At 36.9% G+C, this 22,715-nt stretch overlaps 1 protein-coding gene across 1 annotated transcript in view; it reads right to left on the minus strand.

Annotated features, from left to right (window-relative positions):
• CTNNA3 (catenin alpha 3) overlaps positions 1-22,715 on the minus strand; it is a 1,790,392-nt gene that overhangs the window by 483,081 nt on the left and 1,284,596 nt on the right. Inside the window, exon 12 of the mRNA XM_003258218.3 lies at positions 2,014-2,214. Within this exon, the coding sequence (XP_003258266.2) occupies positions 2,014-2,214 (201 nt within the window). The remainder of the gene's footprint in view (positions 1-2,013; positions 2,215-22,715) is intronic.

Here is a 22,715-nt window from a genome sequence, read left to right on the forward strand (position 1 = left end):
GTTTGGAATTAGACATAAACAAAAATGGAAAGCTTTTTCAAAGATACACCAAAATTTTTCTGAATAACTAAAATAACAAAATTGGGACGTCATAAACTCTACTGTTACACTAATAATAAGATGCTGTTTATACACAATAACCCAGGATTTTTTATATTCATTATATTTGGGATGTAGGTCATAATTTATCTAGAGAATTTTAATTAAAATTATATACAACTATTAGAAGAAAAAAGATTTTTTTCTCTTCTGAATGTGATAACGTAGCCATATGGATTAGCTATCTAGAAAGGTTATTATAAATCAAAGAGGTATTAATAAACTTGCAATTAAGTGTGTAAATAACCTTGTTTCATTATTTTCTGATTTCAGAGTGATTGCGAACAGTGGCATAAAACTGTAAACCTGGTACCTCAAACAGAATTATGATCATAAAGAATGCTCACAAGACTAACATTATTATAAAACTGAGACAGAGGCAAAATATTAGTCCTCCTGGATTTTACCTAATCAATTCCTGATAGGAAATTTTTGTCTAAAAAAATAACCCCTGTTACATTCTTCTTTTACTTACATTCTATTCTCAGAAGGTAGAAAAAAATCAGGGACACAGATAACTCTGTACTTGATTTTGACCAACATGAAAGGAGTGCTTAAATTTAGTTAGGGAAGAGATACTGAATGACCAGAGCACAATCATCTTTTAAATAACTAAACATATTGCCACAACTTATTAAAAAAGCAACTACTATGTGCCCTATTGATACCGGTGACTTTGAGGAATGGATATAGAAATATAAATTTAATGATATCAAGTTTTATCTTTCCTTACCACATTGTTAGCATTGCATTATTTTAGAAATATTTCAAAGAGATAATAAGAAAACTACATACCAAGATTCATCAATGGTTTTGTTTATCAACTTGCTAGAAAAACAGCAAAACTGATCATCAATTCCCTGCAAACCTTGCTAAGCTTGCCTTGCAGCATAGCGCTTCAGACCTAGTCTCTAGTGAATATTATTCTCTTAATTCATTTCAAGGAGTGGCTTCAAATATAAAAGAAAAATTTAAAAAATGACTCATCTTTGTCCCTTCTACTCTTTTGGCTAAACAATGTGCATATCAAATTTCATATTCCATATGCATAACATGAAAAACGATTCTCTAGGATCAATGACTTAAGGTTGGAATTTCAAATATTTTAGGAATCACAGATGCACCATCACCCTAGTGTTAGGAGGCAATAGTAAAAAATCTAACCTGAGGATTTCACAAATTTACAACGGGTTTTCCCAGGAAGGAGTTCTGCTATCATGACTTATAAAAATAGTTGATTGTCCTCATTGTTTTTGAATCCATATGAATTCAGACACTTCTGTAAGCTTCTTGGAGAAAGGTTAACAATAGTGTTAAAATGCCATTTTACTGAGAGATTCAAGAACTAAGCATTTGCTGGCTGATTTTTCAAAAATACTAACTTGAGTGCTGCAACCAACACAAAATCCTGGTTCCATATTTCTTATGCAATCAAAGAAGATTATGTGCAACAACAAATTGCTGTTTTGCAAACAGACTGCAAATGAAGGTAAGAGCATTTCTCTGGAAACATAGGACAGACTTTCTGTGTTTAAGTAATGTAAACAAAAACTTAGGGATATCAATGATACAGTTAACAGAGGGTTTGGTGATTATCACATACTTAATACCATATCAGCCTAATTATATCTCCTAATAGATAAGGCATTAATAAACATCTAAGTGGTTTCTGACTAAGGTCTGTGGGTAATTTATATAATGCATATATTTATAGAAGACCTCTTTTCACCAATGAATATATTTACTTCTCAAAGATAAATTTCAAATCGCATAACCAAAGTGTGCAAGCACTGTATAGCAATGTATGTCAAAAGAAGCAACACAGACTAGAATCTTTCCCACATGTATGAATATTCGTAGCTATGTAGATTCAAATAAGAGAAATAGTGCAGCTGTTATTGGCAACTGACTTACCAGTACTCGTAAGGAAGTTAACATTTCTCATTACACCTTCCGTGTAAGCCCCTGGCTCGTAACTGTCCATTTCACCCGTGACGATGTGAGCAACTCTTGCTGCCCGGCCTCTGATAGCACCCGCAGCACGGTCTAAATTATCAGCATCCTGGTCTCTTAAGGCTATGATACACTTGTTGACATCTTCCAAGATATGGCTTTCTGTAAGTAAATGAATCAAATTAGTTTTTGTGTGTGTCTGTGTTTAAAATCATACAAATCTAGCATATTATAATTATGTTAACTTCTGACTTCAGATAGAGTGCACATTGGAAATGGAAGACTTTGAGAATTATAAAAAAATTGGAGACATATTTTTGCTTACATCCCTTTACTCTTTAATAGCAAAATCCATGAAATATAACGTTACATTTTTAAGAGAAATTTGTATTGACTGCATATTATTTTAGATTCTAGTTCCAGTAGATTAGATTTTAGAGTGACATAGAGGTGGAAATTAAAGACAGTTTCTAGATTAAAATGAAAATAAAATATGTGATGATGAAATGCTACATTGTGAATGAAAGCAATATTATACAGATTATAGAACTTATATATACATAAGTCTTTTAAAAGATGGATTTAAACAAATGAATTCCAGAGAAAGTTGCCTACTCTGAAGAGTGTCTCCTGACCTCGTCCTCTCCATTCTTTAGATGACTAGGCCATAAAGATAGCAGGAAGTTATATAGCACAATAATATTTTCTTTCTTCATAAAATGATTAATACTCCCAGATAAAACTAATGAATGAAGATGCACAAATATGTGGAATATCAACAAACATCGTCAATGATATTTCTAATAAATTGAAAGAATATTAAAAAGAATTAGTGTTCTGGCTTCTGGTTTTATCACATGAATCCCCACTTAATATCTTTAACGACTATTTCTTTAAAACACACACATAAAACAATTATAACAATAAGATCTCAGTAATTCCAGAACATATCATTAATTCTCTTTCTCTCTTTTTTGTCTCTCTCACTGTCTCTTTCTGTGTCTTTCTGTCTTTCTCTTTCCCAATCTGCTTGTGTATATGTGTTGACTATGTGTATGTGAGCTACAAAGGACAATCATTCTTCAGTTTTGCTACAGAGTCACACTTCCCTCTTATTGTACAGAAAACAGAATCAGCCTGGGTGTGGTGGCTCACACCTATAATCCTAGTACTTTGGGAGACCTAGGAAGGAGGATGACTTGGGGCCAGAAGTTCAAGACCAGCCTGGGCAACACAACAAGACCCTTTCTTTACAACAAAATAAATGTAGCCAGGAGTAGCAGCATGTTGCTATAGTCCTAGTTACTTGGGAGACTGAGGTGGGAGGATTGATTGAGCCCAGGAGTTTGAGGCTACAGTGAGCTTTGATCATGCCACTACACTCCAGCCTGGGTAATAGAGTGAGGCCCTATCCATCTATCTATCTATGTTAAATTAAATATATATAGTTAAAATTTAAATGTATTTATAAATATAACATTATTTAATCATATATGTATTCATATATTTCATAATGATACATTCTGGAATTACTGAGATCTTATTGTTATAATTGTTTTCTGTGTGTGTTTTAAAGAAATAGTCTTTAAAGATATTACGTGGGGATTCATGTGATAAAGCCAGAAGCCAAAACACTAAATATATCCTAAATATATATGCACCCAATACAGGAGCACCCAGATTCATAAAGCAAGTCCTTAGAGACCTACAAGGAGACTTAGACTCCCACACAATAATAATGGGAGACTTGAACACCCCACTGTCAATATTAGACAGATCAATGAGACAGAAGGTTAACAAGGATATCCAGGACCCGAACTCAGCTCTGCAACAAGCAAACTTAATAGACATAATTTCTGAAAAAAGAAAATAAAGTCAAACTACCATTGAATGTGGTCCCTGTTAACCTTCTGAGACCTGGCTTCTATTATTCTGTTATACATATTTTATGATTTCCAAAATCCTTCATGATCTTCCATGCCTCTCTCCGTGGGCATATTAGAACCTTGGCCTGAACAGTCTGTCCCCTTTGACCTGCTTGCTCAACTCCTACTATTCTTTCAAGCCACTAGGCAAATGCTCCTGCCTCAGGAAATGCATGCTGACCTCCTCATTCCCTACAACAAAACCAACTTTGTTCCATGTTGTTTGGGATTCACATAAAATGGTTTATGTGCCTCAATTAGAGATTCTACCTGTGTTTTAATTATTTACTTTTAAAAATACCTCTCTAGTAGAATTTGAAATATATCTGAGGGAAAGAATTTTATCTTATTCCTCGAGGTATTCTATGTAGTACCTGTTATAATACTTGGCACTTGTTAGGCTAACAAGAATGCTTGTTGAATGAATGAATGAAGCTCTCTTATAAGACAGGCTTAAATCATGGGTTATGAACATAAGTGAACACATATCTGTTATCTGAAATTAGGTAAATTTAACCCATATTAAGGACATTTAAAGTCACTTATATTAAAAATATTAAACACTGAAAACCTTCATTATAAATTAACTAGGGCTTTAACCTAATTTGCAGCATTCAGTTATGAATGTATCATTAAAGCCTACAGTAAATACAGTCATGGTCCAATCTCAACAGAAAGCATATGTATATTATCATATTTCCCCTGGAACAGAAGTACAGGTTTGACCTTAGAAGGTATAATAATCATCAATTTTTAAGAAGTCCACAGATGTACACTTTAATGACACATTAAGAAGCTACCATTTTCACCTAACCAAGATGGCCGAATAGGAACAGCTCCGGTCTGCAGCTCCCAGCGTAATTGATGCAGAAGATGGATGATTTCTGCATTTCCAACTGAAGTACCTGGTTCATCTCATTGGGACTGGTTGGACAGTGGGTGCAGCCCACAGGGGGCGAGCTGAAGCAGGGCGGGGTGTTGCCTCACCCGTGAAGTGCAAGGGGTCAGGGGATTTCCCTTTCCTAGCCAAGGGAAGCCGTGACAGACTACCTGGAAAAATGGGGCACTCCCCGCCCAAATACTGCACTTTTCCCAAGGTCTTAGCAACCAGCAGAAAATTGATTCTCTCCCACGCCTGGCTCAGTGGGTCCCACGCCCATGAAGCCTTGCCCACTGCTAGTGCAGCAGTCTGAGATCGATCTGCGAGGCAGCAGCCTGGCTGGCGGAGGGGCGTCCACCATTGCTGAGGCTTCAGTAGATAAATAAAGTGGCCAAGAAGCTCGAACTGGGTGGAGCCCACTGAGCTCAACAAGGCCTACTGCCTCTAGACTCCATCTCTTGGGCAGGGCACAGCTGAACAAAAGGCAGCAGACAACTTTGGCAGGCATAAATGACCCTGTTGGACAGCTATGAAGAGAGAAGTGGTTCTCCCAGCGTGGCGGTTTAGATCTGAGAACGGACAGACTGCCTCCTTATGTGGGTCCCTGACCTCTGTGTAGCCTAACTGGGAGACATCTCCCAGTAGAGGCCGACAGACACCTCATATAGGCAGCTGCCCCTCTGGTACGAAGCTTCCAGAGGAAGGATCAGGCAGCAATATTTGCCGTTCTGCAGCCTCCGCTGGTGATACCCAGGCAAACACGGTCTGGAGTAGAACTCCAGCAAACTCCAACAGACCTGCAGCTGAGCGACCTGTTAGAAGGAAAACTAACAAACAGAAAGGAATAGCATCAACATCAACAAAAAGATCATCTACACCAAAACGCCATCTGTAGGTCACCAACATCAAAGACCAAAGATAGATAAAATCACAAAGATGGGAAGAAACCAGGGCAGAAAAGCTGAAAATTCTAAAAATCAGAATGCCTCTTCTCCTCCAAAGGATTGCAGCTCCTCAACAGCAATGGAACAAAGCTGGACAGAAAATGACTTTGATGAGCTGACAGAAGTAGGCTTCAGAAGTGTGGTAATAACAAACTTCTCTGAGCTAATTGAGGATGTTTGAAACCATTGCAAGGAAGCTAAAAACATTGAAAAAAGATTAGATGAATGGCTAACTAGAATAAACAGTGCAGAGAAGACCTTCAATGACCTGATGGAGCTGAAAACCATGGCAGAAGAACTTCATGACACATGCACAAGCTTCAACAGCAGATTCAATCAAGTGGAAGAAATGGTATCAGTGATTGAAGATCAAATTAATGAAATAAAGCGAGAAGACAAGGTTAGACCAAAAAGAGTAAAAAGAAATGAACAAAGCCTCCAAGAAATATGGGACTATGTGAAAAGACCAAATCTACGTCTGATTGGTGAACCTGAAAGTGATGGGGAGAAGGGAACCAAGTTGGAAAACACTCTTCAGGATATTATCCAGGAGAACTTCCCCAACCTAGCAAGGCAGGCCAACATTCAAATTCAAGAAATACAGAGAACACCACAAAGATACTCCTTGAGAAAAGCAACCCCAAGACACATAATTGTCAGATTCATCAAGGTCAAAATTAAGGGAAAAGTGTTAAGGGCAGCCAGAGAGAAAGGTTGAGTTACCCACAAAGGGAAGCCAATCAGACTAACAGCGGATCTCTTGGCAGAAACCCTACAAGCCAGAAGAGAGTAGGGGCCAATATTCAACATTCTTAAAGAAAGAAATTTTCAACCCAGAATTTCATATCCAGCCAAACTAAGCTTCATAAGTGAAGGAGAAATAAAATCCTGTGCAGACAAGCAAATGCTGAGAGATTTTGTCACCATCAGGCCTGCCCTACAAGAGCTCCTGAAGGAAGCATGAAACATGGAAAGAAACAACTGGTACCAGCCACTGCAACAACGTGCCAAATTGTAAAGACCATTGATGCCATGAAGAAACTGCATCAACTAATGGGCAAAATAACCAGTGAACATCATAATGACAGGATCAAATTCAAGCATAATAATATTAACCTTAAGTGTAAATGGGCTAAATACCCCAATTAAAAGACACAGAGTGGCATGTTGGATAAAGAGTCAAAACCCATAAGTGTGCTGTATTCAGAAGACCCATCTCACATGCAAAGATGCATATAGGCTCAAAATAAAGGGAGGGAGGAAGATCTACCAAGCAAATGGAAAGCAAGAAAAAGCACAGGTTGCAATTCTAGTCTCTGATAAAACACACTTTAAACCAACAAAGATCAAAAGAGACAGAAGGCCATTACATAATGGTAAAGGGATCAATTCAACAAGAAGAGCTAACTATCCTAAATATATATGCACCCAACACAGGAGCACCCAGATTCATAAAGCAAGTCCTTAGAGACATACATAGAGACTTAGACTCCCACACAATAATAATGGGAGACTTTAACACCCCACTGTCAATATTAGACAGATCAATGAGACAGAAGGTTAAAAAAGATATCCAGGATCTGAACTCAGCTCTGCAATAGGCAGACCTAATAGACATCTACAGAACTCTCCACCCCAAACCAATAGAATATACATTTTTCTCAGCACCACATTGCATTTATTCTAAAATTGACCACATAATTGGAAGTAAAGTACTCCTTAGCAAATCTAAACAAACAGAAATCACAACAAACTGTCTCTCAGACCACAGTGCAACCAAATTAGAACTCATGATTAAGAAACTCACTCAAAACCACACAACTACATGGAAACTGAACAACCTGCTCCTGAATGACTACTGGGTAAATAATGAAATGAAAGTAGAAATAAAGATGTTCTTTGAAACCAATGAGAACAAAGACACAACATACCAGGATCTCTGGGACATATGTAAAGCGGTGTGTAGAGGGAAATTTTTAGCACTAAATGCCCACAAGAGAAAACAGGAAAGATCTAAAATTGACACCCTAACATCACAATGAAAAGAAATAGAGAAGCAATAGCAAACAGATTCGAAAGCTAGCATAAGGCAAGAAATAACTAAGGTCAGAGCAGAACTGAAAGAGATAGAGACACAAAAACCCTTCAAAAAAATCAATGAATCCAGAAGCTGGTTTTTTGAAAAGATCAACAAAACTGATAGACTGCTAGCAAGACTAATAAAGAATGAAAGAGAGAAGAATCAAATGGATGCAATAAAAATTGATAAAGGGGATATCACCACCGATCCCACAGAAATACAAACTACCATCAGATAATACTATAAACACCTCTATGCAAATAAACTACAAAATCTAGAAGAAATTGATAAATTCCTGGACACATACATCCTCCCAAGACTAAACTGGGAAGAAGTTGAATCTCTGAATAGGCCAATAACAGGCTCTGAAATTGAGGCAAAAATTAATAGGCTACTAACCAAAAAAGTCCAGGACCAGAAGGATTCACAGCCAAATTCAACCAGAGATACAAAGAGGAGCTGGTAGGATTCCTTCTGAAACTATTCCAATCAAAAGAAAAAGAGGGATTCCTCCCTAACTCATTTTATGAGGCCATCATCATCTGATACCAAAGCCTGGCAGAGACATAACAAAAAAAGAGAATTTTAGATCAGTGTCCCTTATGAACACTGATGTGAAAATCCTCAGTAAAATACTGGCAAACTGAATCCAGCAGCACATCAAAAAGCTTATCCACCATGATCAAGTGGGCTTCATCCCTGGGATGCAAGGCCAGTTCAACATATGCAAATCAGTAAACATAATCCATCACATAAACAAAACCAACAACAAAAAACACATGATTATCTCAATAGATGCAGAAAAGGCCTTCGACAAAATTCAAGAGCGCTTCATGCTAAAAACTCTAAAAAAACTAGATATTGATGGAACAAATCTCAAAATAATAAGAGCTATTTATGACAAAACCACAGTCAATATCATACTGAATAGGCAAAAACTGGAAGCATTCCCTTTGAAAACTGGCACAAGACAAGGGTGCCCTCATTCACCACTCCTATTCAACATAGTGTTGGAAGTTCTGGCCAGGGCAATCAGGCAAGAGAAAGAAATAAAGCGTATTTGGGGGTGGAGCCAAGATGGCCAAATAGGAACAGCTCCAGTCTACAGCTCGGGTGGAGCCCACCACAGCTCAAAGAGGCCTTGCTGCCTCTGTAGGCTCCACCTCTGGGGGCAGGGCACAGACAAACAAAAAGACAGCAGTAACCTCTGCAGACTTAAATGTCCCTGTCTGACAGGTTTAAAGAGAGTAGTGGTTCTCCCAGCACGCAGCTGGAGATCTGAGAAAGGGCAAACTGCCGCCTCAAGTGGGTCCCTCACCCCTGAGCAGCCTAACTGGGAGGCACTCCCAGCAGGGGCAGACTGACACCTCACATGGCCGGGTACTCCTCTGAGACAAAACTTCCAGAGGAACGATCAGGCAGCAGCATTTGCGGGTCACCAATATCCGCTGTTCTACAGCCACCGCTGTTCTGCAGCCACCACTGTGGATACCCAGGCAAACAAGGTCTGGAGTGCACCTCTAGCAAACTCCAACAGAACTGCAGCTAAGGGTCCTCTCTGTTAGAAGGAAAACTAACAAAAAGAAAGGACATCAACACCAAAAACACATCTGTACGTCACCATCATCAAAGACCAAAAGTAGATAAAACCACAAAGATGAGGAAAAAACAGACAGAAAAACTGGAAACTATAAAAAGCAGAGCACTTCTCCTCCTCCAAAGGAATGCAGCTCCTCACCAGCAATGGAACAAAGATGGACGGAGAATGACTTTGACGAGTTGAGAGAAGAAGGCTTCAGATGATCAAACTACTCCGAGCTACAGGAGGAAATTCAAACCAATGGCAAAGAAGTTAAAAACTTTGAAAAAAAATTAGATGAATGGATAACTAGAATAACCAATACAGAGAAGTCCTTAAAGGAGCTGATGGAACTGAAAGCCAAGGCTCGAGAATTACGTGAAGAATGCAGAAGCCTCAGGAGCCGATGCGATCAACTGGAAGGGTATCAGTGATGGAAGATGAAATGAATGAAATGAAGCCAGAAGGGAAGTTTAGAGACAAAAGAATAAAAATAAACAAACAAAGCCTCCAAGAAATATGCGACTATGTGAAAACACCAAATCTACATCTGATTGGTGTACCTGAAAGTGACGGGGAGAATGGAACCAAGTTGGAAAACACTTTGCAGGATATTATCCAGGAGAACTTCCCCAATCTAGCAAGGCAGGCCAACACTCAGATTCAGGAAATACAGAGAATGCCACAAAGATACTTCTTGAGAAAAGCAACTCCAAGACACATAATTATCAGATTCACCAAAGTTGAAATGAAGGAAAAAAATGTTAAGGGCAGCCAGAGAGAAAGGTAGGGTTACCCACAAAGGGAAGCCCATCAGACTAACAGCTGATCACTGGGCAAAATAACCAGTGAACATCACAATGACAGGACCAAATTCACACATAACAATATTAACCTTAAATGTAAATGGGCTAAATGCTCCAATTAAAAGACACAGACTGGCAAATTGGATAAAGAGTCAAGACCCATCAGTGTGCTGTATTCAGGAAACCCATCTCATGTGCAGAGACACACACTCTCAAAATAAAGGGATGGAGGAAGATTTTCTACCAAGGAAACAAAAACAAAAAAGGCAGGGGTTACAATCCTAGTCTCTGACAAAACACACTTTAAAGCAACAAAGATCAAAAGAGACAAAGAAGGCCATTACATAATGGTAAAGGGATCAATTCAACAAGAAGAGCTAACTGTCCTAAATATATGTGCCCCCAATACAGGAACACCCAGATTCATAAAGCAAGTCCTGAGTGACCTACAAAGGGACTTAGACTCCCACACAATAATAATAGGAGACTTTAATACCCCACTGTCAACATTAGAGACATCAACAAAAAAGAAAGTTAACAAGGATACCCAGGAATTGAACTCAGCTCTGCACCAAGCGGACCTAATAGACATCTACAGAACTCTCCACCCCAAATCAACAGAATATACATTTTTTTCAGCACCACACCATACCTATTCCAAAATTGACCACATAGTTGGAAGTAAAGCACTCCTCAGCAAATGTAAAAGAACAGAAATTATAACAAACTGTCTCTCAGACCACAGTGCAATCAAACTAGAACTCAGGATTAAGAAACTCACTCAAAACCGCTCAACTACATGGAAACTGAACAACGTGCTCCTGAGTGACTACTGCGTACATAAAGAAATGAAGGCAGAAATAAAGATGTTCTTTGAAACCAACGAGAACAAAGACACAACATACCAGAATCTCTGGGACACATTCAAAGCAGTGTGTAGAGGGAAATTTATAGCACTAAATGCCCACAAGAGAAAGCAGGAAAGATCCAAAATTGACACCCTAACATCACAATTAAAAGAACTAGAAAAGCAAGAGCAAACACATTCAAAAGCTAGCAGAAGGCTAGAAATAACTAAAATCAGAGCAGAACTGAAGGAAATAGAGACACAAAAAACCCTGCAAAAAATTAATGAATCCAGGAGCTCGTTTTCTGAAAAGATCAACAAAATTGATAGACTGCTAGCAAGACTAATAAAGAAGAAAAGAGAGAAGAATCAAACAGACGCAATAAAAAATGATAAAGGGGATATCACCACCGATCCCACAGTAATACAAACTACCATCAGAGAATACTACAAACACTTCTATGCAAATAAACTAGAAAATCTAGAAGAAATGGATAAATTCCTCGACACATACACCCTCCCAAGACTAAACCAAGAAGTTGAATCTCTGAATAGACCAATAACAGGCTCTAAAATTGTGGCAATAATCAATAACTTACCAACCAAAAAAGGGCCAGGACCAAATGGATTCACAGCCGATTCTACCAGAGGTACAAGGAGGAGGTGGTACCATTCCTTATGAAATTATTCCAACCAATACAAAAAGAGGGAATCCTCGCTAACTCATTTTATGAGGCCAGCATCATCCTGATAACAAAGCCTGGCAGAGACACAACCAAAAAGAGAATTTTAGACCAATATCCTTGATGAACATTGATGCAAAAATCCTCAATAAAATACTGGCAAACCGAATCCAGCAGCACATCAAAAAGCTTATCCACCATGATCAAGTGGGCTTCATCCCTGGGATGCAAGGCTGGTTCAACATACACAAATCAATAAATGTAATCCAGCATATAAACAGAATCAAAGACAAAAACCACATGATTATCTCAATAGATGCAGAAAAGGCCTTTGACAAAATTCAACAACCTTCATGCTAAAAACTCTCAAAATAGTAAGAGCTATCTATGACAAACCCACAGCAAATATCATACTGATGGGCAAAACTGGAAGCATTCCATTTGAAAACTGGCACAAGACAGGGATGCCCTCTCTCACCACTCCTATTCAACATAGTGCTGGAAGTTCTGGCCAGGGCAATCAGGCAGGAGAAGGAAATAAAGGGTATTCAATTAGGAAAAGAGGAAGTCAAATTGTCCCTGTTTGCAGATGACATGATTGTATATCTAGAAAACCCCATTGTCTCAGCCCGAAATCTCCTTAAGCTGATAGGGAACTTCAGCAAAGTCTCAGGATACAAAATCAATGTACAAAAATCACAAGCATTCTTATACACCAATAACAGACAAACAGAGAGCCAAATCATGAGTGAACTCCCATTCACAATTGCTTCAAAGAGAATAAAATACCTAGAAATTCAACTTACAAGGGATGTGAAGGACCTCTTCAAGGAGAACTACAAACCACTGCTCAATGAAATGAAAGAGGATACAAACAAATGGAAGAACATTCCATGCTCATGGGTAGGAAGAATCAATATCGTGAAAATGGCCATACTGCCCAAGGTAATTTACAGATTCAATGCCATCTCCATCAAGCTACCAATGACTTTCTTCACAGAATTGGAAAAAACTACTTTAAAGTTCATATGGAACCAAAAAAGAACCCGCATCACCACGTCAATCTTAAGCCAAAACAACAAAGCTGGAGGCATCACGCTACCTGACTTCAAACAATACTACAAGGCTACAGTAACCAAAACAGCCTGGTACTGGTACCAAAACAGATATATAGACCAATGGAACAGAACAGAGCCCTCAGAAATAATGCCACATATCTTCAACCATCTGATCTCTGACAAACCTGACAAAAACAAGCAGTGGGGAAAGGATTCCCTATTTAATAAATGGTGCTGGGAAAACAGGCTAGCCATATGTAGAAAGCTGAAACTGGATCCCTGCCTTACACCTTATACAAAAATTAATTCAAGATGGATTAAAGACTTACATGTTAGACCTTAAACAATAAAAACCCTAGAAGAAAACCTAGGCAATACCATTCAGGACATAGGCATGGGCAAGGACTTCATGTCTAAAACACCAATGGCAACAAAAGCCAAAATTGACAAATGGGATCTAATAAAACTGAAGAGCTTCTGCACAGCAAAAGAAACTACCATCACAGTGAACAGGCAACCTACAGAATGGGAGAAAATTTTTGCAACCTACTCATCTGAGAAAGGGCTAATATCCAGAATCTACAATGAACTCAAACAAATTCACAAGAACCCCATCAAAAAGTGGGCGAAGGACATGAACAGACACTTCCAAAAAGGAAGACATTCATGCAGCCAAAAAACACATGAAAAAATGCTCATCATCACTGGCTATCAGAGAAATGCAAATCAAAACCACAATGAGATACCATCTCATGCCAGTTAGAATGGCGATCATTAAAAAGTCAGGAAACAACAGGTGCTGGAGAGGATGTGGAGAAATAGGAACACTTTTACACTGTTGGTGGGACTGTAAACTAGTTCAAGCATTGTGGAAGTCAGTGTGGCGATTCCTCAGGGATCTAGAACTAGAAATACCATTTGACCCAGCCATCCCATTACTGAGTATATACCCAAAGGACTATAAATCATGCTGCTATAAAGACACATGCACATGTATGTTTATTGTGGCATCTTTCACAATAGCAAAGACTTGGAACCAACCCAAATGTCCAACAACGATAGACTGGATTAAGAAAATGTGGCACATATACACCATGGAATACTATGCAGCCATAAATAATGATGAGTTCATGTCCTTTGTAGGGACATGGATGAAACTGGAAACCATCCTTCTCAGTAAACTATCGCAAGGACAAAAAACCAAACACTGCATGTTCTCACTCATGGGTGGGAATTAAACAATGAGAACACATGGACACAGGAAGGGGAACATCACACTCTGGGGACTGTTGTGGGGTGGTGGGAGGGGGGAGGGACAGCATTAGGAGATATACCTAATGCTAAATGACGAGTTAATGGGTGCAGCACACCAACATGGCACATGTATACATATGTAACAAACTTTTACATTGTGCCCATGTACCCTAAAACTTAAAGTATAATAATAAAATTTAAAAAAATACTATGTTATAAAGTTAGCCAAAAGAGATACTGTACAGTACAGTATTAGAAAAAGCAACTGTGGTATGGCAGAAACTGCAGATCAGTTGACTCACACTTTATTTCCTGACAGACCTACAAATTCCTTTCATGAAATCATTTGCTGCTTAGGTTAGTCACACATAATGTTTCTTTCCCCAGAAATGAAAGCAGAAGCACACTGTAAAAAAAAAGAAAAAGAAAAGAAATTAAGCATATACAGTTAGGAAATGAGGAACTCAAATTGTCTGTGTTTGCAGATGAGATGATTGTATTTTTAGAAAACCCCATCATATCAGCCCAAAATATCCTTAAGCTGATAAGTAACTTCAGCAAGGTCTCAGGATACAACATCAATGTGCAAAAATCACAAGCATTCCTATACAACATTAACAGACAAAAAGCCAATTCATGAGTGAACTCCTGTTCACAATTGCTACAAAGATAATAAAATACCTAGGAATCCAACTTACAAGGGAAGTGAAGGACCTCTTCAAGGAGAACTACAAACCACTGCTCAACGAAATAAGAGAGAACACAAACAACTGGAAGAACATTCCATGCTCATGGATAGGAAGAATCAATATCGTGAAAATGGCCATACTGCCCAAGGTAATTTATAGATCCAATGCCATCCCCATCCAGCTACCAATGACTTTCTTCACATAATTGGAAAAAACTACTTTAAAGTTCATATAGAACCAAAAAAGAGCCCGCATCACCAAGTCAATCCTAAGCCAAAAGAACAAAGCTGGAGGCATCATGCTACATGACTTCAAACTATTCTACAAGGCTACAGTAACCAAAACAGCATGGTACTGGTACCAAAACAGATATATAGACGAATGGAACAGAACAGAGGCCTCAGAAATAATGCCACACATCTACAATCATCTGATCTTTGACAAACCTGACAAAAACAAGAAATGAGGAAAGGATTCCCTATTTAATAAATGGTGCTGGGAAAACGGGCTAGCCATATGTAGAAAGCTGAAATTGGATCCCTTCCTTACACTTTGTACAAAAATTAATTCAAGATGGATTAAAGACTTAAATGTTAGACCTAAAACCATAAAAATCCTAGAAGAAAACCTAGGTAATACCATTCAGGACATAGGCATGGGCAAGGACTTCGTGACTAAAACACCAAACGCAATGGCAACAAAAGTCAAAATAGACAAATGGGATCTAATTAAACTAAAGAGCTTCTGCACAGCAAAAGAAACTACCATCAGAGGGAACAGGCAACCTACAGAATGGGAGAAAATTTTTGCAATCTACCCATCTAACATAGGGCTAATATCCAGAATCTACAAAGAACTCAAACAAATTTACTAGAAAAAAAAACAAACAACTCCATCAAAAAGTGGGCAAAGGATATGAACCGACACTTCTCAAAAGAAGACATCTATGCACTCAACAGACACATGAAAAAATGCTCGTTATCACTGGTCATCAGAGCACTGCAAATCAAAACCACAATGAGATACCATCTCATGCCAGTTAGAATGGCAGTTATTAAAAAGTCAGGAAACAACAGATGCTGGAGAGGATGTGGAGAAACAGGAACACTTTTACACTGTTGGTGGGTGTGTAAATTGGTTCAACCATTGTGGAAGAGAGTGTGGCGATTCCTCAAGGATCCAGAACTAGAATTACCATTTGTCCCAGCAATTCCATTACTGGGTATATACCCAAAGGATTATAAATCATGTTACAATAAAGACACATGCACACATATGTTTATTGTGGCACTATTCACAATAGCAAAGACTCGGAACCAACCCAAATGTCCAACAACGACAGACTGGATTAAGAAAATGTGGCACATATACACCATGGAATACTATGCAGCAATAAAACAGGATGAGTTCATGTCCTTTGCAGGGACATGAATGAAGCTGGAAACCATCATTCTCAGCAAACTATCACAAGGACAGAAAACCAAACACCGCATGTTCTCACTCACAGGTGGGAACTGAACAATGAGATCACTTGGACACAGGGCGGGGAACATCACACACCGGGGCCTGTGGTGGGGTGGGAGGCTGGGGGAGGGATAGCATTAGGAGAAATACCTAATGTAAATGACGGGTTGATGGGTGCAGCAAACCAACATGGCACATGTATACCTATGTATCAAACCTGCATGTTGTGCACATGTACCCTAGAAATTAAAGTATAATAATAAAAAAAAGAAGAAGCTACCACTTTCAAGTACATTGGCAAGGTTTTCTTTTTTTAAACAAATGCAACATATATGTATTCAATGAATGTTTACTCTGTATTCACCAAGGTGCTCAATTTTATATTGTAGAGCAGTTTTCTTAGTCCTATAAAAGTGAAAGAATATTTACAGAAAAAAACAATGTCTGTTCTTGGAAGATAAATAGCATATAATAAACTATGTAATTTCTCTTTAATTAAAGATGAAACAATAGCTTGTACAAGCTATTTTTTCCCTAGTGAATTTTGCAGAGGAGAAAATATACAAAGAATATTCACTAACAATGAATGAGTAGTAGAAGTATGATCTATATGCCCATGAATTTATTATTTAAAGCAGTGAATAAAAATATAGCAAGAATTTTTCTGGTTCTTTTTTTGTTTGGCTTTACAGAAGGTTGTGTGATTATTGCTCACAATTAAATAATCCTGTCTGAGGCCATAATGTTAAATGTTGTTGAAGAATTACAGAGGTAAGGTCAGATATGGAAATAAAAGTTTTATATAAACATATATGATATGAAAAAATAATAAATAACTGAAATGAAGCTATAACCAGACTTAATCCAAAGCAGCTATAGTAAGAATATTAGAGAAGATGTATAAATGATCTTTGAAATTATTAAGATTAAATATAGCACAATATTCAGAAAAGGTTCACAAATTTTGTATTGCTGTGACACGTTCCCATTGCCCTGAATGCTTTACAGAATGCTGGGAACAACTATTTGCATGAAGCTCTAAACATAGAATGCCAGAAAAAGAAAATCAAAATGTTAGGTACCTCCCACATATGCACAATAACTAAACATTAAGCAACTTCTTAAAAATGATTATTTCTCTGCTATTTATATTTCTGGTGAATTTAAGTGGCTAGAAGAACTTCATGAAGGCTTGAGTTTTTATGCCTAGCTACACAGCCCTTAAACTTTTAGGAAAGAAAAAAAATGCCAAATACCTTGTATACAACTTCCTACTGTTGAATCTCTTTAGACTTTGTTTCTGATGGAATGAGTTTACTCTTTAAACACAGCAAAAGTCATTTGGCTGTCTCCTCAAATTATTTTTTTTTTCTGAAGTAGATGCACTTGAACTCAACAAATGCATCATTTTTAAAATGAGGTTAAAAGAAAGAGAATATATTATTATAGAACAAGCACATTTAGAGTATTATGTTTTGAAGGATTGTCACATAGCAAAGATTTTTCTTAACAACTTCAGAGCATCAGCTTAACATTTGCTCTGACGTGAGGGGTGGAATGTCCTGGTGTTAGCGTAAATGCTGAAATGCATTCATTTAAGAGCATTGTTGAATTATTAGAAATTTCTATCAATAATTTTTATAGCCATCTTGAGATGCAAAGAGTGATTTCTATTTTGTTGGAAAATAGTAATACACGGGATAATAAAGGAACTGATCTTTTACTAAAAGCTACTTTGGTGCAAGCTTCTCTGGCTAACTCCATCTTCAGTCACCACAGGAAGTGTAGCACAATAAAATTTTGAAATGCATTTTTTAAATTGTAATTTTTTCTAGTTGTTCAGTTTGATTCATATATATATGTGTGTGTATATATATACATATATATATACACATATATATATATACATATATACATATATATATGTATATATATGTATGGAGAGAGAGAGAGATAAGGTTTCCTTCTATCACCCGGGATGGGGTACAGTGCCACAATCATAGCTCATTGCAACCTCAAACTCTTGGGCCCAAGTGATCATTCCACCTCAGGCTCCCAAGTAGCTAGAACTGCAGGAACTCACCGCCATGCCTGGCTGTTTTAATTTTTTATTGAGACAGGGTCTTTCTATGTTGCTCAGGCTGGTATCGAACTCCTTGCTTCAAGCGATTCTCCTACCTCAGGTTCCCAAAGTGTTGAGATTACTGAAGTGAGCCCCTGCACCTGGCCAGTTTTCAACAATTAAAGCCAGAATTTAAAGGTCGAATCTATTGCCCCAGGAAAAGTAGAAAACAAACAAAATTCAGTGAGAATAAAATGTTAAATCATTGGCTTTCTACAGCCAAAGTAGAATTTTATAAATCTATAGTCCAGAGAACAGACTGAAAGCAGAAGCACATTTTGTTTGCAAAAGCTAGACTTGGTTGAGAGGTAAGAATTTCTCCTTTTAATTCCTGAAGTGGGACTTTGAATATATCAACAGCAAAGCCTTAAGGGAAAAGAGTTTGTGCTATAATCCGTCAAGCAAGAAATGACACACTATCAACAGTTTCCTCCCCTGATATCTAGATACAGAAGAAAAAGATTCAGAGAAGGGAAGAAGAGAGAAAAAGATATTAACTAGTTTTTCTAGAGAAACTGAGTTATAATGCAAAATAGATTGAATTTTCTAAATTGTCAAGATTAAGTTTAGCTACCCAGTGTATATGAGCTAAGAGAGTTAAGCTAAATTTAATTATAAAAAAACAAGTTTCCATTTTTGCATACCTGGCTCCATAGCTATAAATTAAAAACACATTACATAGGCAACTACACAAATGTTCAACAAACAAAAACAAGAATACAATAATTTTTCTTTCCCATTTACCCAAAATACATGAAACTAAAAAGCAAATAGAATGCATTAGTGTGTGAGTTAATTGTTGCTTATCTATCTACTTAAAGATGGTCAAAATTTGTTTGGCAAGTGTTTGACTATGATGATTGGTTTCCAAATTAAATAATAACCCTCAGAAAGATCTAAGCAAAAACTAGCTTGAGAATACAGAGTATGCATACAGTTAAATGTAAAATGTAAAGTTCCTTCCTCCTCTTTTATATCCTAAATCCTTTCTTCTGTCTCTTCTTTCCAAAGTCTTAATAGATGTTAGAAAATGTAGATGATATAAAAGATAAAGTACAGTCCCTGTCTGCAAAGGATTCACAATCCAGTAACCAGAAAATAAAGCACTTTTTATTTTATTGTCTTTTATGCCACCCAATAGAATAGTCAAAATTATAGTCACTTGGTAATTTTACAAAAGTTTTGTTAAACTTTAACAAAATTTGCCCAGTTTCTTTGCACTGAAAGCTGTTTATTCTTGCGCTTTTAGACAGCGCGAATTTACTTGACTTACTTTTGACAATTATCGAAAGAAAAATAAAGTCCAATATTGCTATTTCCAAGCCAATTATCAGCAATACTTTTACAAACTCTGCAGCACTTATTCACACACAGTTCTATAGAAGAACACACACACACACACAAAGTCATTGAAGGCTTCATATTTCTCTCAATATGTCTTAAGTAGGCTCTTGTAACAACTTGTGAAGTTGTTAAGAAATTTATCAAAAGCTTGGAAATAGAAAAAATGGACTATTGCTTGTCCTTTTAATGTCCTGTTGAACAGACATTGCAATCAGGCCCACCTGGCAAATATCTAATTCTCAAGGAGTGTGTATCTTTGTTCCACTTGCTATTAGCGTCGATTAGGATATTTTAAAACTCTGTAAGAGTTAATGCTCTTTAAAAAAAAAATTCTGATGACCATGTAAATGATTCTTGTTACAAAAAGTGTTATTTTTGTAGAAAAGATAATCCTAAAGGCTACAGCTTCACTGCTCTGTAGGACATTAACCAGTTTTGTTTCTAAATGAGAAATTTTATTGAACCATTCTTTATCTAAATTTTTTAAACAAGGCTTATCATTTTAGCGCCTCTCAAAAATAAATTTTTGACACATGCTCATGTTAAATTTGTAAAACTCAGGCTTTCAAATTTAGAAAATTATCCATAGACTGTACAACTTGACTTGGAAGCTACTGATTTTTCAATTAGAGTGCTATCCAGAAGAAAAGATATAAAGCAAACATTTTATGTTAAATCATAAACCTACATTTAAAATGCAGAACTGCAAAGCTTCTATAAGATAACAGAGGAGAAACTCTAGTTGATCTTGGATTTGGCAAGAACTTTTAAAATATAACACCAAAAACATAATTAACAATTTTTTTTAAAAAAAATGAATACATTGGACTTCATAAAAATTTAAAACTTCTACTCTGCAAAAGACACTTAAAAGAATAAAAAGATGCTGGGCACGATGGCTCATGCCTGTAATCCCAGCATTTTGGGAGGCTGAGGTGGGTGGATTACAAGGTCAGGAGTTTGATACCATCCTGGCCAATATGGTGAAACCTGTCTCTACTTTAAAAATACAAAAATTAGCCGAGAGTGGTAGTCCACGCTGGTAGTCCTAGCTACTCGGGAGGTTGTGGCAGAAGAATTGCTTGAACCTGGGAGGTGGAAGTTGCAGTGAGCCGAGATCACTCCACTGCACTCCAGCCTGGGTGACAGAGTGAGATCCCATCTCAAAAAAAAAAAAAAAGAAGAAGAATAAAAAGCCACAGACTGGAAGATAACATTTGCAAAACACCTATCTGATGCAGGACTGGTAGCAAGGATGCACAAATAATTCTTAAAATTCAATAATAAGAAAACAACTCAATTAAAAAATGAGCAAAAGATGTGAGCAGACACCTCACCAAAGACATACAGATGACAAATAAGGACACAAAAACATGGTCAAAATAATTTATTATCAAGGAATTTCAATTCAAAACAACACACAGCACATCTATTAGAATGACTAAAATTTAAAACACTGATAACACCAAACACTGGTGAAAATGTAGAGCAATAAGAACTCTCATTCATCACTGAAGAGAATGCAAAATGACATTTTGGAAGACAGTTTGGAATGCCACTTTGGAAGAAATTCAGCAGTTGCTTACAAAAGTAAACATCCTTCTACTATACAATCAAGCAACCATACCTTGGTATTTACCCAGATAAATTTAAAACTTATATTCACACAAAACCTGCACATGTGTCTTAATAGCAGTTTTATTTGAAATTGCCAAAACTTGGATGCAACCAACGTGTTCTTCAGTAGATGAACGGATAAACTGGAACATTCAGCCAATGGAATGTATAAAAAGGGATAAAAAAATGATGTATCAAGCCAAGAAAAGACATGCAGGAAATTTAAATGCATACTGCTAATGAAAGAAGTCAATCTGAAAGGCTACATACTGTATGATTGCAATTACATGTCATTCTGGAAATGGCAAAGCTACGGGAACAATAAAATTCCTAGGGAAAGTAGAATGTATAGGTAGAGCATAGGGGATTTTCCAGGTGGTAAAACTATTCTGTTTAATACTGCAGTGGTGAATACATGTTAATATACATTTGTCAAAATCCATAGAATTTACAACACAAGGTGAAGCCTACTGTAAACTGTAGGATTTATGTACTAATAATATATCAGTATTGGTTCATCAATAGTAACAATAAAGGATGTTCTTCAAACATTCTACATTCAGTGTCAAGTCCATTTTAGACCTTAAATAAGCGCTGTTTAGCTTCTAAAATAGGAATAAAAATATTCAATTACATACATTATTTACAGATGTCTACAAACAAGGAAGTAGGAATTGTGAACATACTACAGTTTTCTGAGAATATAACTAAGAAAAAGTTTGGTCCTATTCTTTCCCCAAGTTTCTAGCCTTCACACAGTAACACCTTCTGGTTGTCAACTGGTTTCTTGGAGTTTTTAACAAATACTGTTTGAGTCTCTCTTCTTTTCCAGGCACTGTGCTAGGTAACATATACATAATATTTTGTTTAATTCTCATAATAATTCCAAGAGATCTGTTACATTTCATTTTTATAGTTGAAGCAAAATGGAGCCTTTGAGCTGATAAATATATTCTCAAAATTCATAAAGTTGTAGTAATTTGAGTCATAACTCAAAATCAAGGTTTATCTAACCTGCTAAGTTTCTATAAAAATGCTAGTCTCATTTGACTTCAAGATAAGGTGATTCTATAATTATATTATTCAGCTATTCCAAATGTATAATGGGAAGGGAAAATTATAGGTTTAAAATATTTTCTAAATTTTATAGAAATGGTACAAAAGATTATTTATGCTATAATAATCCATAGCTGAATGCATTATAAGTTTTCACATTAATTTTCAATGGGCATAAGATAATCATCTATGCATTTTAGAAGGATAATTTTAATTCTGCAAAGCTTACATTGACTATGCTCTGGTAATGTTAACATTCTGGATCTGTAATAAAGAGCCATCATAGCTAGAGGGAACCTCAAGTATTCTAGAGAC

This window comes from Nomascus leucogenys, chromosome 18 (assembly GCF_006542625.1).
Source record: "Nomascus leucogenys isolate Asia chromosome 18, Asia_NLE_v1, whole genome shotgun sequence".
In the NCBI taxonomy this organism is placed as follows: domain Eukaryota; kingdom Metazoa; phylum Chordata; class Mammalia; order Primates; family Hylobatidae; genus Nomascus; species Nomascus leucogenys.